This window comes from Phytophthora cinnamomi, assembly GCF_018691715.1.
Source record: "Phytophthora cinnamomi strain GKB4 chromosome Unknown Contig104, whole genome shotgun sequence".
Lineage (NCBI taxonomy): Eukaryota > Oomycota > Peronosporomycetes > Peronosporales > Peronosporaceae > Phytophthora > Phytophthora cinnamomi.
The window spans coordinates 1,089,249-1,106,455 of NW_027151037.1; the positions used below are offsets into that span (position 1 = coordinate 1,089,249).

Sequence of the window (17,207 nt, forward strand, 5' to 3'; positions counted from 1 at the left end):
GAGCCCTCGCCACGGGCACGATACGGTACATGTGCACCGGTATTGATGCCTGCACATTGTAGTTACAGTAAGGCGCGTGGTCCTGCCTCATAAGGTTGCCCAAGCCTACGGGGAGGGGCCCTGCGCTTGTCGGCTTTGACGAGAAAAACGGTGCGTAGGTTGTGCGGCGATCTGCCCCTTGTTCTTCGTGTGCACGCAAGTCTGGACCTCCATCACGAGCTCGGGCATGCGGTCCCTCGCGGTGTGACGAAGTGCCTCCCAATCGTGTATTTTTGTAGCCGGTCGCCCTGCAGCCAGCCCACACCAACTGCATGTGCATATATCAGCAGCATATGAATAACTACAACAGCATTAACCGAGAGAATGCCAAGAGTGCGTCAAGTCTGTGGCATGGCGTCGGATTTATTAATAATAATAGTCCACACCGAGCCTTTACACCGCATGAAGAGCTGTAGGCGCTTGAACTTGGTGGACAAAAAGTTCACGCGCTGACACCGAAACATCAAGCTCTCGCCAGCTGGGATACAGAGCTTGCAAAACGAAGTTCACGGAGCGTTCGATCGCATGTTACCTATGCCAGCGAACCCTCTCTGCGTCTGGCGCTGGATCCTGGGTCATATTAAACGTTAATCTTACGACGAGAGACGTGCAGCGGAGTGTCGTGCGGACAGCGAGACGAATAGCTACGGTAGCCAGGCCCCGGTCAGTCATGCGCGCGCGCCAACCTGGCCTTTGCGGAGACCAACGTTGTATCACATAGCACGAGGCTTGTGCTTGCTTTTTGCTGCACATCGAACACTGCGAGGGTCACTTCCCTCTGCGGCGACAAAGGTGGCAGACCGATCACCAAGCCGATCGCCATTCCCCAATTTTCTCGGCGTCGAGGAGATTACCCAGCCTTCCTCCGTCCCAGGTTGACCCGCTATCCCATCCGGATCTCTGGACCGACTCGCTTTTGCAACCATGGTCTACTCGCCCAGCACCTATCTTGTCTCCGCTGCCGTCGCCGTCGTGGCGCTGCAGATGCAGCAGGCTGCCGCCACGTCGCTCTATTACGACCCGTTCACGTCGGCCGACACGGTTGACAAGATTAGCAGCAGCTTCCCGGCTCGCGGCGCAGATGTGACCAACCAGGACTGTGCCATCACGGTCCAGGTGGACCCGACGCTGCCGGACATCACCACCATCTCGTCGGTGCCCGTGGAGTTCCCGGATCTGCTGGGCAACTCGTCCGCGGCCCCGGCCGAGCCTGTGTCTTCAAAGGTGGGCACGGTGGTGCTGTCGGAGCAGTCCCCGGCCACCAACGCTGACCAGGATGCCTATGTCGGCAAGACCACGCCGTCGACTCCCGTGACCACCCCGACCACCAAGACGGGCTTGACCACGCCACTGACGGGTGCAGGCAAGAAGGAGCCTAAAGACTGCGCCACCGGCTGGGAGGACAGCAAGCGCAAGCTGCGCGACAGCGCTGTGTCCGGCCGCGAGGTGGAGAGCACGCGCCGGCTTGAGGCGACCCCCAACAAGGACATCGCCAAGCTCGAGGCCTACTTTGGCACCAAGATGGAGATGAACCTGGCCAAGCTGCCCAACGTGGGCGTGCACACGCCGTCGCCGTGGGCTGGCCCGTACTGGCCCACGTACCAGGACAGCATCAACATCGTCTGGAGCGAGAACCAGCCGAGCCCGGCCGAAAAGTACGCCACGGCCTTCGGCCTGGACGTGACGGACTTCATGAACAAGGTGTCGAAGGACAACGGTGTCGATTCGCAGAGCGGCCGCAAGAAGTGCTCGTCGGACAACGACTGCTCGACTCTCACGGACGGCAGCTCGTGTGCCATTCGCACCGGCAAGAGCTCAGGCTACTGCATCCCAACGTGGTTCGGTATCTGCCACGCCTGGGCCCCGGCCGCCATCCTGGAGGCAGAGCCAAACTGCCCCGTGACGCACAATGGCGTGACGTTCCAGCCGCTGGACATCAAGGCCCTCATCTCGGACGTGTACGACGGCGCCAGCGTCGGCACCGTGTTTACCGGCACCCGCTTCAACGGCGGCACCGACACTACCGATGAGTACGGCCGCCACTCGAGCGCCGCCTACCGCGATCTGAACCCGGCCTACTTCCACATCGCCGCCGCCAACATCCTTGGCAAACTCAACGCCACCTTCGTCGTGGACGTGACGGCCGGTGCTCAGGTGTGGAACCAGCCCGTGCGTGGCTTCAAGGTGTACGAACAGACTGCCATGTCGCTCGAGGAGGCCGCCCAGACCTTCTACGGCCTCGAGGAGTACCCGTGGAACGCCGCCGCCAAGAGCATTGTGTACGTCAAGACGCGTCTGTCGTGGATTGTTGAGACGTACACGGATGGTGGACTTGTTGCCTCGGGCGAGATCAACCAGTACACTACGGGCCAGTACTATTACTACTTGCTGGAGATGGACGACAACGGAAACATCATCGGCGGCGAGTGGGTCTACGGCTCGGACGACGAGCACCCGGACTTCCTCTGGTTTGGCAAGGCAAAGCCCGCTGCGGACACGGTGACCAGCATCGGCCTGAGCTACGCCGACGTTAGCATGTTGCTGGAGAAGTCGGTGGCCTGCTCCGACTCATCCTCGGCTTCGGGCTCGGCTGGCACCTCCGCTTCGGCGTCTGCATCCACTGCTGCGTCCACCTCTGGCTCCGCCACGAGCTCTGCTTCCACGTCGACTGATGTGCCGGCCACCAGCTCTACGGCTTCGAACACGGGTAGCGCGGCTACGGAGGCCCCCGTCACTGAGGCCCCCGTTACGGAGGCCCCCATTACGGAGACCCCTGCTGCCACTACCACGGGCGCTGGCCCCTCGCCGACGACGGCTCCGATAGCTACCACGGCTGCCCCTGCCTCGACCACCGCTGCTCCGTCCAACAACCACGGCGGCAACCACGGTAACCAGGGAGGCAACAACCACCAGAACAACCAACAGGAGCAGCAGCAGCAGCAGCAACAGCAGCAGCAGCAGGAGCACCCGACCCAGAGATGGTACCAGTCGTTCTTCCACTGGTGGTAAGCTACGTGAGCCTTTAGTGCTGACAACTGCATCAAGTGGTGGAGCACGAAAAAACTGAGAGTGAGAGGGAATCACGTTCATGCGTGCTGGTATGATAAAGCGACAGAGCTTACAGCTCGGCCTCAATCGAAACCACAACTACACGCACATAGATGTTCACTTCTCTAACTAAAATGCGCAAGAACTCGCGGTTAATGGTTGCGTCCGCGTTTGAATGAGTATATTAACGACACTTTTTATCTACTACCACGACCATTGCTACCGGTATCGTTAACTTTATAGCTCGAAAGACCAGCGCAGCATCGGAAATGACTGGTCCTCTTGAAAGAATATCAAAGCAGCAATATGCCGTGACGCCCGCAGCTAAACGCGTACATGAACTAATATAATATTGCATTGCAATCCGGGCATATTTACCTGCACCTGCTGAGGTCGCACTCGACGAAAGTGTGACGCTTGGCCTCGTTGGCCTCGTAGATCTCTCAGCCACTCAGCCAGACGCCGGAAAGTTCGTTGTGCGGGGCAGGAAACTCGCCGAGCGGAGGATTCGGCGGGCGGGGGAGGGGGGGGGACTACAGCGACCAGCGAAATGTGCAACGCGTTGACCTGTAGTTTGAGATTGTTGAAGTCGCCGGTATCCGGAGCTCCAAGTCCTGCTGGACGTCCATCAAGTGGCGCGTCGGAAGTGGCGTGACTGCTTTTACATGTACGAATTTTTTGCGGCCCCGCTTTCTGTCCGAGGCGGTCTGTGGAGCCCGTGCAAGACACGCATGGCAGGTAGGGCTGCAATATCATACTAGTAGCTCAGCGGCCGGCCTTCGTGATCCAGCAGGAGCGGCTGCTGGTTTCGGGGAAGGCGGGGCAATTTGGTGCGCGCTTGGTGTGCGGTTTGACGTTCGCGGCATTGCGTGCGGGGGAGGGGGGGTCGTTTGGTTGCAACGTGCTACAGTGTATCGCTCAGCAACTGCAGCGAGCGCTGCCTCGAGATGCATTTTGGCGCCTCGGCATGGAGGCGGCGAGTTGCCGCCTCTACGGGCGCGGGTCAGGCGTGTATAGCGTCGCGCATTCATGCTTTGTCCCTGATGGCCGTCACTTTCCATACACGAAGACGCCTCCCTGAGTCAGAGCCCCTGGTGGGTATGATACCGACCTGGTTTTCTCAGCAGATCGTGCTGGCAGCAAACGCAGCCATCACTGGGTCACCAAGACAGCCTTGTGTTGACCAGCTGCAATTCGATAAGCGGGGTGCGCCGTGATTCATCATGGCTGGCGCTTCAAGACCGGTTGCATGGCACCACAGCGACACGCTCTCTTCCGAGCGAGCATGGGACAGCAAGCATCAGTTGCCGGTTCAGCCGTCTACAGCGGACAAAGTGCTTTGGCCCGAAGAGCCTGAATTGCGCCGCGCCGACCAGCAGCAGAGCACTGCAACTCGAACCATTGGCCGTGCCATGCAAAAGGCGACAAAGAGCGGAACACAATGCAACGATAGGAAAATCCATCGACCCTCCCGATTAAGTTCAGGCTTGCCACCATTCAAAATCCAAGTGCACTCACTGACCACCTAAACTTTAACGGGAACCGGCTAGTTCAACGCTGGTCAAAGCCGATCTTTTTGTAACGGCCGCCTTTACATGTACGTAAGTGCCCCACACAGACAGCTCATAGAGCTGAGCAGCTCCACGGCCACGATCCACCCGAGTCTTTCCACCGACGTCATTGCTTCCCGATGCCAGCAGCATCATTGATCGGCTGTGACAAAGCGTCATGACCGCTGCAGCTCGCCACGACAAGCGTATCCAGCGTTCCAGGCGCCTTGGCCGGTTCCACGCCCTCCGCCACCTCGAACTGCAGGCTGCGCAAAGGCCGATGGAGAGCCGCCCGCGAGTCGGAACGCAACGGCAAAGGCGAGCCGCACAGCTGTGTGGCTCGGTGCACCGACCTGCTGGTGCCCACATTATCCCGTGTGCGGCAGCTGGCGGACGGCGTCCAACAGTGCAACCTAGGATCGCCCGCCTCTGGCGCCGCCACGCTTGACCGACTGCCAAGACGGCCGGTCTCACCCGCAGGATCAGAGCTGCTCTGCAGGGCACCTGGTGGGCACCCTATCGACGCGGCTCGCAGGGATGCCTGCAAGTTAGCAGCATTCCCCAATTTTCTCGCCGTCGAGGAAATTACTCGGTCCCGCATCGTCTCCGTTTCAGGTCGTCTGCAGTAGCTCGCCCCTCGTTGCGCTCCGGACCGGCACCATGGTGTACACGCCGCGCAGCTACCTCATCCCGGCGGCCGTGGCGCTCGTGGCGCTGCAGATGCAGCAGGCCGCGGCCACCTCGCTCTTCTACGACCCGTACACGTCGGCCGACACCACGGACGAAATCAGCAGCAAGTTCCCTGCGCGTGGCGCCGACGTGTCCGACAAGGACTGCGCCATCACTGTCGAGGTGGACCCGACGCTGCCAGACATCGCCACCATCTCCACGGTCACTGTCACCTACACGGACCTGCTGGCCAACACGAGCACCGCCCCCACCGAGTCCGTGTCCACCAAGGTTGGCACGGTCATCTACTCGGTAGACACCCCGGCCGCGAGCGCGAACCAGGATGCGTACACGATCACCACCACTACGTCCACGTCCACTTCATCGTCCACCACGTCTACGACGCAGACGTCCACCACCTCGTCTGGCAACGGAACCAAGACGTCCACCAAGACCGGCACGACTGTTTCGCAGACGTCCACCTCGACGTCCACCACGACGTCCACCACGACGGGCAAGAAGGGCGTGGAAGCGACCACCACCGCTCCGGCCACCACGGCCCCAGCCACGACGTCAAGCAGCGTTGGCGGTTCCTCAGAAGAGGAGGCGACATCGAGCAGCAACGGCGGCTCATCGTACACACAGACCACCTCGAGCAGTGTCGGTGGATCATCGTCCGAAGAAACTACGGCGACTGTCTCGCCGATCAAGTCTGGCGCGACCTCCGCCCCAACCACCACCGCCTCCAGCAGCGTTGGCAGTTCGTCGTACGAAGACACCACCTCGACTGCTTCGCCAACCAAGACTGGAGTCACCTCCGCTCCGGAGACGACTGCGAGCAGCGTCGATGCCTCCTCGGATGAGGATATCACTGCCACGGTCTCTCCTTCCAAGACGGGCGTGACCACGGCCACGGTCTCGCCGTCCAAGACTGCCACTACATCTGCTCCGGACTCGACGGAGACCAGCGTGGCCGGATCGTCGTATGAAGACGCCACCCCTGCCACGACGACCGCGTCGGCCACCAAGACCGGCGTCATTACTTCCACGTCTGCGCCGGCCACCAAGTCGACGGACGTTGAGGGCACCTCGGCCACCGCACCCAAGGACTGCGCCACGGGCTGGGAGGACCAGAGCAGCCGCAAGCTGCGCCATTCGCCCATGTCCGGCCGCCGGCTGCAGGAGAAGATGGAGAAGAAGCGCCACCTCGAAGCCAACACCAACAAGGACATCGCCAAGCTCGAGGCTTACTTCGGCACGTCCATGGAGGTGAACTTGGCCAGTCTGCCCACCGTGGGCGTGCACACGCCGTCGCCCTGGCCCGGACCGTACTGGCCGACGTACCAGGACGGCATCAACGTTATCTGGAGTCCTGGCGAGGCCAGTCCCGCCGAAAAGTACGCTACGGCCTTCGGACTGGACGTGACGGATTTCATGGACAAGGTATCCAAGGACAACGGCATCGACTCGATGAGCAGCCACACGGTCTGCTCGTCGGACAGCGACTGCTCCTCGCTCACGGACGGCAGCTCGTGTGCCATTCGCACCGGTAAGAGCTCAGGCTACTGCATTCCGACGTGGTACGGCATCTGTCACGCCTGGACGCCGGCCGCTATGCTGGAGACCGAGCCTAGATGCGCGGTGACGTACAACGGCGTGACGTTCCAGCCCATGGACCTCAAGGCTCTCGTCTCGGACGTGTACGACGGCGCCACCGTCTCGACGGTGTTCACGGGCACGCGTTACAACGGCGGCACCGACTCGACCGACGAGTACGGCCGCCACTCGAGCGACTCGTACCGCGACCTGAACCCGGCCTTCTTCCACATCGCCGCTGCCAACCTGCTTGGCAAGCTCAACGCCACGTTCATCGCTGATGTCACCGCCGGCTCGGAGGTTTGGAACCAGCCCGTGCGTGGTTTCAAAGTGTACGAGCAAACCAATATGACCCTAAAGGAGGCCGCGAGCACCTTCTACGGACTCGACGAGTACCCGTGGAACGCCGCTGCCAAGAGCATCGTGTACGTCAAGGCACGTATGTCGTGGATCTTCGAGACCTACACGGACGGCGCGCTCGTGTCGACGGGCAAGGTGGACTCGTACACGACGGGCGCCTACTACTACTACCTGCTGGAGATGGACGACAACGGAAACATCATCGGCGGCGAGTGGGTCTACGACTCGGACAACGACCACCCGGACTTCATCTGGTTCCCCAAGGCCAAGCCCGCTGCGGACACGGTGACCAGCATTGGCCTGAGCTACGCGGACGTCACTATGCTGCTTGAGAAGTCGGTGGCTTGTGAGGGCTCGTCGTCGGGCTCGACGGCTGCCGGCTCAACGGAATCGTCGAGTTTGGCGTCCCCCGTCGCCTCGAACCCGGGCTCGGCCGCTTTCTCCAGCCAGCCTGGCTCGGTCTCGACCGGTTCGGCTGCGTCCACGGCCTCTTTCCCTACCGGTAGCAACAACGCCGCTACGGTGGCGCCTGTGACCGATGTCCCGGTGACTGATACCCCTGTTTCCACGGAAACCACCACTGGTGCGTGGACGACTGCGCCAGCCACGACCACGGCTACTCCTTCCACCAACCAGTGGGCACACAACAACCAGGGCAGCGGCAACGGCAACGGCCAGGGCTGGTTGTCGTTCTTCCACTGGTGGTAAACTATGTTTTGTGTAAGCCAGGAGAAGTGCGTGACCGGCGGAAGCGAGAGCGAATCGCTTCCGTGCATCAACGATAGACGACTAGAGCGGCCTGGCGGCTTAAGTGTCAATCAACAACCAGTGTAACCTGGCATTTATTTGTTTCTAGCTAATGTACCGGTGCTTTGCGTTGCTTGTTCTGTTGGTAAGAAGAGGGAGGACGGCATCCATTGTGAAGACGCTACGAGGGCGGCCTCATTGTCAGCATCGACCTTTTGATTGTCGGTCGAGTCCTTGGAGGAGTTTGCTCTGCTGAACTGTTGTCGTTGCGCAGAAATCGACGTCCGTCGGTTGCTTTCAAGCTGTTGGTGCAGTTCTGTCCACGCCGATTTAGCTTGAGGAAGCCTATCATTTTCGTGTTGATTCGACTCCTGCGTTTGGGCTTGAACTCTGGTCTGAAAGCCGAGGAGGATTTCATGACGCCTCACGTTCCGCTGGAAGAGGGCTTCAAGCTGCTCGCCGTCCAGACTGACATCCAAATCGTCGTCACTATCGCTAGCTTCGTTCGTTCCCGTCGACTCGAGCCGCCATTTACGAGACTCTTTGATGGGTGACGATGAGGTCAAAGCCGGTGGCAACTGAGAGTATCGGTGGCTGCTTGCTGCTGTCCTTCGGGCGTGGGAGGTTGGCGACGGTGTTAACTGCTGGCTTAGGTTGAGGTTTCGAGAAGCCTGAATGACAAAACCTTGCGCGTCGTTTTCACTGTCGGGGTCTTCAACTGTGGGGTTTGTGATCTGGGTGGATGTCGATGATTCACCAGTAGCTACCCACCGCTTAACGCTACGCTTCCTGGGGGTAAGACTGCTTCGAACCACCTCTAAGGCTTGAGGGGCTTCCACTTTAATCGAGTCGCTTTGTTGGTCGAGAGAATCACTGTCACTCTGATCTTTGAAAGCTCCCTTTCGTGATATCACAGCATGTTGTGCAGCTTTACCGGCTTCTGCCACTCGACCGTCAAAGTAGACGAACTCGCTTTCACCTCGCAATGAGATTAAGCTTTCGCCAATCGGGTGTTCACTTTGACGAGGTATGGATTGAACGCCAGAATTTCGAAGTTGTTGATGTTGGCGTCTTCGGAAGTGAGCTGATGTTGCCCCCGTCGATAGTGCATGCAAGTCATTTGCCTCTGGCTGTGACTGGAGTTGCTGTGACTTGTCGTGCACAGTTTGAATTGAGTTTCTTACGACCGGATAATGACGAGGCGAATGCTCAGACCCTCGCTCTTGCTGCTGCTCACGCTTGAGTGACGCCAATTCTTGGCGGTGAAGTTGCTCACGATATTCAAGCTCACCACGCAGCTCGTTGCGAAGTTTTTCCAAGTCCATGAGTGTGAGTCTATTCCCATTTTCCGTACGGACAGGAGAGAGCTGCTGCTGCTGAAGTTGTTCCTGGGCTTGCCGGAGCTGGTCTACAAGTTGTTTCTGCCTCCTAAGCTCTTCTCGCACGTCATCGTATTGTCGACGCAGCTCCAAAGGGTCCATCGAGCGACTAGCAGGGTTGTTTCCTTGTGGATAGATGTGATTAAATCCCTGGTGCTCTCCTTGGACAGGTGACGCGTTCAGGTTTGAGTATCCGTGGTTCGGGACAGACGATGGAGGCGGAGGCGGATCCTCGAACAAATGAGCCCGTGAGTTTGTAAACGGATTCTTTAACCTACCCGGCAATGGTGCATTCAAGAAATGCTCGCGCTGTTGTTGTGAAGGCTGGGGATGGAATTGCTGTTGGTGAGAAGATTGAGCATGCTGTGGGTGTTGATACTCAGGCTGAGCTTGCTTGGCTTGGGTATGTAACTTTTGTTGCTGCTGGAGTTTAGCTTGATGATTCGCGGCGACGACAGCTGCAGCAGCTTGCGCAGCCTTCTCTTGTTCGAGTTCAGCCTTCCGACGTTTCTCCTCCTGAAGTCGTTCTTGCTCTGCTCGCTGTCGGCGTTGGTCTTCCTCGAATCGCTCCATCTCGCGTCGATCTTCCTCGTCCTGACGTCGTTTGGCTTCCAGCTTCTGCTGTCGCTTCTCCTCAATTTGTCGTTCGAGCGCGAGTTGCATCTCTTGCTGCTGCAGCATCTTTCTTCGAAGTCTCTCCGCCTCCTCCGAGTCGCCTCGGCTCCCATCGTGGATATCAGTTCGCTGCCGCCGGCCTCCGTTGTGGGTCTGTACGTTGGCTTGCTGTTCAGCGTGGGGATATTCTTGCTGGAAGCTCTGCTGAAGTGCTCGTTGTGGGGAAGCGTACCCTCCATTCGCTGGTGGGGCTGGGATCGGTTCGGCCAAGCCTTGGTTCGCCCAAAGCTGACTGCTTCTTGCCTGCGCCATCGCATTTAACTGCGGATTTTGCTCTGGCCAACCAGTCTGTACATGCGCCCCAGGCAGAAAACCCGGCATCCCCTCTCCACCTGGCGCGATATCTGCCTGAGGTGGTTGTTGATGCCGATGATCTTGTTGACTTGGTTGATGAGGATTCCCAGGAAGGCCAAAGTTGCTTGGAACGCTTTGATTCCAGACCGTCGGTTGGTTTGGATGATGGAAATTTGCCTGGCCTCCGTAAGATGCTCGAGCCTGCGGGGGGTAGCCCTGCAGTTCTGGACCGCCTGGTAGTCGATGGTGAAGTTGGGGCTGGCCGCGTGCAAAGCTTGTGCGTGAGCTTTGGTGGTTGTTGCGGCCCAATCCATCGAGCATTCCTCTCTCAGCAGGCTCGAAGTTGTCGTTACGTGCAGGCCCAAAACCTTGCTGCTGTTGAGGGGGATTGTGAAAATTGCCATACCGTCTTCCATACTGCTGATCTACTTCGCGTTCGCGCCGCTTTTGCTGCTCACGTTGGGCCACTTGCTGAGCCAGAGCTTGCGAATACTCTTGCTGTCGGCGCCGCTGCTCCTCTCGCAAGTGAGAGATCGCGCCATATTGCTGCGAGGTCGTCGCGTACGGATAATTTGTCTGGTATTGCATAGTGTACAATTTGTTTGGCGACAGTAAGGAGCATACGGAGGAATACATGACGTCATTGAGCTCATTCACTATTCTTGGGGGCGTCTTGAGCTTATGAAAACGCTCGGGGTGTTTTAGAGCTTCATTGCATTTGAACGAAAGCTCACCCCCAAGAATACCACACGACCGAGAGATGTCGAGCACTATTTAACGAGGAAAGTGACCCCAAGGGATGTGCGATCGATCGAGCCTAACAAAATTGAGACGAAGACCCCACAGTTCCTTATTACAACAACTTTAGCATCATTTCCAAGGCATAAACGTGCCGAGAACCACGAGGCATGATGATCCGCGGCGATGCGGTCTCCTCTCGCTCTTGCTCAAAACTTGCCTTCCTTTTGATCCGTGTGATAATTGAGATACGAGTATTTGTCGCCACAAACATGGACTAGAGCTCAGAGATCCAGGCTCGACTATAAGTTCCCGGCAACAATAGATCCCCGGAATGCGTCATGGTCCATATCCGGATGGTGCGCTGTTCGAGTTCAGCATCTGCTGCCATGTTGAAGTGGTGCTGCTACTACTGGTAAGTTTTGCCGCATCGATTATGGTTGCTGTTAGCATAAGTTTCCCTGAGGCGGGCAGCTCGGTGCACAGGAATTGCGGTTCAATATCTTCAGATGGTGGAGACAACGACGACCGATACTTATGCTCGAAGGGCTGACGCTCCTGAAAAACGGTCAGCATTTGAGTTTTTGCGTCGTGGGCGACACTAGATCAACACTTTGGATAGATGAGGGCGGATTCATTGCTGCGAGCTGCCGTCATCGCGAGTGTCGTGTGCTCCGTGACCTCGGCGGAAGCGAGTGGCATCTTTGACAAGGTGAAGAACCTTTTCCATCGCCACAACAGCTCAGCGGCTTCAGATTCTACTTCAGGTAGTGCGGTCGACGACAGCACGTGCGTGTACGACTGGGCTTCGCTAAGCTGCAAGCCCGAAGCATCATGTGCAATTCAATACCATTTCGGCGACGTGACGCCTTCGGAGGCATGCCGAGTGAGTAGAACGAGCGACTCGACCAAGATGCCGCAGCAATTCCACTTGGCGTTCGCTGGCAAAAAAGCTGGAACTGGAATGACGATCTCGTGGACAACGTTTGCTCTTGAAGAAGACCCAGCAGTGTGGATTGGCAGCTCGGAGAACGACTTAGCGCCAGTGAAAGACGCAACCATCGAAACAAAGTCGTACTACAAGGATGAGGATTATTCACTCTACAGCTACCATGCGATTGTCACCAGCCTTAAGCCCAACACGAAGTACTTCTTCAAGGTTGGCAGCGCCACGAGTAAGAAATTTCGGAGTGCTGTGAGCTCGTTCACGACGGCGCGCAAAAGCGGGGATGACAGTCCATTTACAGTTGCTGTCTACGGCGACATGGGTGCGGATGCCAACGCTGTAGAGACGAACAAGTATGTGAATGGCCTAGTTGACAAGGTGGACTTTGTCTACCATCTTGGTGACGTTTCCTACGCTGACGACGCCTTCCTCTCTGCCAAGACTGCGTTTGGGTTCTACTACGAGCAAGTGTACAACAAATTCATGAACTCCATGACCAACATTATGCGGCGGATGGCGTACATGGTTCTTGTTGGAAATCACGAGGCAGAATGCCACTCACCGTCGTGTCTGCTGTCGGACAGCAAGTTGGACCAGCTTGGCAACTACTCAGCGTTCAACTCGCGTTTCAGAATGCCGTCGAATGAGAGCGGAGGTGTGCTAAATATGTGGTACTCGTACGAGTACGCATCGGTCCACTTCACGACGGTCTCGTCCGAAACGGATTATCCCCACGCACCTAGCAACGCATACCACACGCACCACGTGTACGGGCATTTCGGTGATCAATTGGCTTGGCTGGAAGAAGATCTGAAGGCTGCGGACGCAAATCGTGACAATGTGCCATGGCTTGTCGTAGGCATGCACCGACCGATGTATACGATCCGCTCATGTGATGCGGATGGTAAACCGAACAACGACTTCGAGGCGTTAAACGTGCAAGAAGCGTTCGAGGCGCTTCTCATTAAGTACAAGGTTGATCTGGTGCTGCAAGGGCATGTGCACGCTTATGAGCGGCAATACCCGGTGGCAAATGGATCTGCAGTTATGCATGGCGTGTCGAAAGACGCCACGACGTACAAGAATCCGCAGGCTCCTGTGTACGTGATTTCTGGTTCGGCGGGTGGGCCGGAGGGGTTGTACAAGTACAAACACCCCGAGTCGCCTAAATGGCATGCTGTGATGGATAATAAGCATTACAGCGTCACATTACTCTCGGTGTCTCCGACGAACCTCACCTTGACGACAGTCGAAAGTGCTACCGGCGCGGTGATCGATAAGTTTTCTGTTCTAAAAGACGACCAAGGCTCTACCAACCAAGGGAAGTAAAGAATCGGTATCGTAGGAAATGGACTTAATGCAAAATGGACGCTCGCACTCGATCGCGCAACCTTACAGTTAGTACGCAACAGTAGGGCAACTGCAACGGGAAGTATGGAGGGAGTAATGGAATCTGTAGATTCACTGCTACTTTTGCACAGGAAGGAAACCGGATGGCGTGTGACCCTCAAATGGGATGACCTCGGTTGGCTGTCTTGCTTCCGATGTTGGTTGTTGAATTGTGTAAACTCCGCGTAATCCACTCACAATCGCGACAAGGTTATACCAGTAACGCATCGCCTCTGTACTAAGCGAAGTTTTGTCCTAAGCGAATTTTTATTTTAGCCAATGAAAACAATGCATTGACACCGCATGTCTGTAGTTAAAATTCCATGTTGACCAGCTAATTATAGGCTGCCACCAGCCATTCGGTCTCAGTGTTCAAAGTGCTATGGGTAGACCACGCACCACAGGAACCGGCAAAAAGCCAAAGCGCTACACCTGCATTGCAGTCGACTATACGCACAAGCGCTGCCTTCTCGAATTCCTGGCTGCTGGCTATTCTGTAAACAAAGCTATTCCACACTTCTACCCAAATTGCAGCGAGTCCGATACTCTGCGGAAACAGAAGCAGATTTCAAAATGGAAAAAAGCAACAGGGTCACATTGTAGCGGTCTGTGATGAAGGAAAGGGAATCTACGCTACAGTGGACAGGGCAACGTCCTCTCTAGTGACGCTGAAGGTGATATTGTGCTGTGGATCAACTCTATGCGTAAGGATGGCTGTCTTGTTTCGTGCCAGATGCTTAAGTACAAGGCGCTGGACGTTGCAGCCGACGAAGGACTTTCCCTCGCAATGTTCAAGGGTCTCATTCATGGCGCTGTCGGTTCATGCGCAGACACAAGCTGTCTATTCGAGCACCGCAATTTTATGCGGGTTCAATTCCCGCCGTGTCCATACTTATTGATTGGCCCAAAATACCAATAATTATTCTAACTTTTACTTTTTATCATTTAATTCTGAGACTTGGCAACAGATGGATATACATTGCAGTTCGCTTAGGACAGGGGCGATGCGCTTAGTATTAATAATGTACCGTGTCCATAATGCTGTATTATGGACACGGTCCTTTATCCAGCTCTATTGCCGCTACCTTTACTTGCAGTATCTGGTTTCTTGGAAAACCGATTCGCCAAACTGGTGTGGACGTAACCGAGCACTATCAGAACGAGATTCCAGTTAAGGCGAGTGTCATGTCTAAATATCACCGTTGAGTCAAGGTGGTTCGGCGTGACACGCTCTGATTTGAAGGTTGAAGTCCAATCGTTTGCTGTTCGAGCGCGATACATGTACACTTATATACTGTACGTAGTCTTTACTCGTGGTACAGTAACCGTTGGACTCTGATCTTGCTGCTGCCTCTACGTGAGCCGGGAAGGTTCAGTTAGTGCACGGGAGGTACATGCACATCGTACAACAATCTCGAGATGGTGCTGGCCCAGAGACGACTTGCTTTATCGGCGTGAGCCATGCCATTTGGGTTTGAGCACGCTGAGCAACACTTGGATTGCAGTGGGAAAAGTGGGCAAGCCAACATGAAGATGAGCGCTTTATTCGTCGCTATCGCGGTGTGTTCCGTGGTGTCAGCGGAGTCGACCGGCTTCGTGGAACACGTCAAGAAATTCTTCGGTGGTGGTGGTGACAGCTCAAAGGCGTCGGGGAGTGCGGCCCAGGCCGCCTCACGCAGCACCGGTTCTCAGGATAGCGCCGTGGACGACAATGCTTGTGTGTACAAATGGTCCTCGCTCAGTTGCGAGCCAGCCGACTCGTGTTCGCTGCAGTACGAATTCGGCGACATGACACCCTCACAGGCTTGTCGTGTGAGAGACTCGAGCGACTCAGCCAGAAAACCGCAACAACTCCACTTGGCTTTCGCCGGCGAAGAAGCGGGCACGGGCATGACCATTTCGTGGACAACCTTTGTGCTTGAGAAGAACCCCGCCGTGTGGATTGGTACCAGCAAGGCCAACGTAGCCAAAGTGAAGGGCGCAGAAATCGAGACCAAGTCGTACTACAAGGACAACGACTATGAGCTCTACAGCTACCACGCTGTCGTGACCGGTTTGAAAGCCAACACGGAATACTTTTACAAGGTTGGCAGTGCTTCAAAGGCTAAGTTCCAGAGTTTCGTGAGTTCGTTCAAGACAGCGCGAGCTGCTGGAGACGAAAGCCCCTTCACCATTGCAGTGTACGGCGACATGGGAGCAGACGCCAACTCAGTCGCCACCAACAAGTACGTCAACAGTCTTGTGGATGAGGTGGATTTTGTCTACCATCTAGGTGACATCTCGTACGCTGACAACGACTTCCTAACAGCTAAGAACGTATTCGGGTTCTTCTACGAGCAAGTGTACAACAAATTCATGAACTCCATGTCCAACGTCATGAGGCAAATGGCCTACATGGTGCTTGTCGGAAACCATGAAGCGGAATGCCACTCCCCGACGTGTCTGCTGTCGAAGAGCAAGAAGGACCAGCTCGGCAACTACTCGGCCTTCAATTCCCGGTTCAGGATGCCGTCGGCCGAGAGCGGAGGTGTGCTAAATATGTGGTACTCGTACGAGTACGGTACCGTCCACTTTACGTCACTTTCATCGGAGACGGACTACCCGAACGCGCCAAGCAACGCGTACTTCACAAAACGGAAGTACGGTAAATTCGGAAACCAATTGGCTTGGCTGGAAGCGGATTTAAAGGCGGCCGATGCCAACCGCGAGAATGTGCCATGGCTTGTCGTTGGCATCCACCGTCCGATGTATACGATCCGTTCATGTGATGCGAATGGCGTGCCCAACAACGACTACGAGGCTCGGAATGTGCAAGAGGCTTTTGAGGCACTTTTCATCAAGTACAAGGTTGATCTGGTGCTTCAGGGCCATGTCCACGCGTATGAGCGACATTATCCGACAGCGAATAGCAGTGCCGTTATGGACGGTGTTTCCAAAGACGACGCGACTTACACGAATCCGCAGGCTCCTGTGTACGTGATATCTGGAGCAGCGGGAGGACCTGAAGGCCATTTCAAGTACAAAAACCCACCCTCGCCAGAATGGCTCGTCCTGATGGACAACAAACACTTCGGCATCAGTAAACTGTTTGTCACTCCGACGAATCTTACCCTCACCATGATTGAGAGCGCGACCGGCACGGTGTACGACGAGTTTTCGATCGTCAAGGATGCAGGGGCTAGTCAGAGGGGATAAAGACTGAGCACCTTAGCTTGGTTCTCTGGATTTTTATTTTATCCAGAGTCTAGAGACTCAGGAGCCATTATTGGCTTATCACATATCCTGTTGAATATGTTCTGTGATGTCGAAATTCTGTCCGCGTTCAATATCTGTTATTTTGGACAGTCTGTTTGTTTTACAAATTTTGGTACTGTATACTGCTACAGTATGTTGCTGAGATTGAAATATAATACCTGTTCGTTTGCTTAGCCTCTAAGGAACGATATTAGAGAACTGTAGTTTACAGGGCCATTTCGGGTTTTGGGACTATTTTGACAATGCTCCAAAAATAAACTCCTTGGAGTACCCAATAGCTCTACTGGAGTTAAGTATTGGATTATCTGCTTGTATTTTATCCGTAATTTATTACCATATTATATCATATTTTCTATTATTATCTGGATTTTATATAGCTCCAGCTCCAGAAACGAAAGTTCTCTACTTTTTCGTCATACTTTATCGCAACCTCGGTCCCCTCTGATTGATGGAAAATTGAAATCAAGGTCTGCGATAAAGTACGACGAATTCAAGGTCAGTAGCGATAAATGTGACCTCAAG

General features: G+C 55.7%; 3 protein-coding genes across 3 annotated transcripts; all 3 read left to right on the top strand.

Moving 5' to 3' along the window:
- Positions 1 to 963: 963 nt before the first annotated feature.
- IUM83_06118 (Transglutaminase elicitor M81C) lies at positions 964 to 3,048 on the top strand (the record flags this gene model as incomplete). Its single annotated transcript, XM_067930299.1, has 1 exon — positions 964 to 3,048. One exon carries the CDS (start codon positions 964 to 966, stop codon positions 3,046 to 3,048), a length of 2,085 nt encoding a protein of 694 aa, XP_067782823.1.
- A 2,249-nt stretch (positions 3,049 to 5,297) lies between these two features.
- On the top strand, positions 5,298 to 7,970 carry IUM83_06119 (putative transglutaminase elicitor; the record flags this gene model as incomplete). The annotated part of the gene is made up of 1 exon (XM_067930300.1): positions 5,298 to 7,970. The coding sequence occupies one exon, from the start codon at positions 5,298 to 5,300 to the stop codon at positions 7,968 to 7,970; it is 2,673 nt and encodes an 890-aa protein (XP_067782824.1).
- A 6,987-nt stretch (positions 7,971 to 14,957) lies between these two features.
- On the top strand, positions 14,958 to 16,625 carry IUM83_06120 (Calcineurin-like phosphoesterase; the record flags this gene model as incomplete). The annotated part of the gene is made up of 1 exon (XM_067930301.1): positions 14,958 to 16,625. One exon carries the CDS (start codon positions 14,958 to 14,960, stop codon positions 16,623 to 16,625), a length of 1,668 nt encoding a protein of 555 aa, XP_067782786.1.
- Between the last annotated feature and the right edge of the window lie 582 nt (positions 16,626 to 17,207).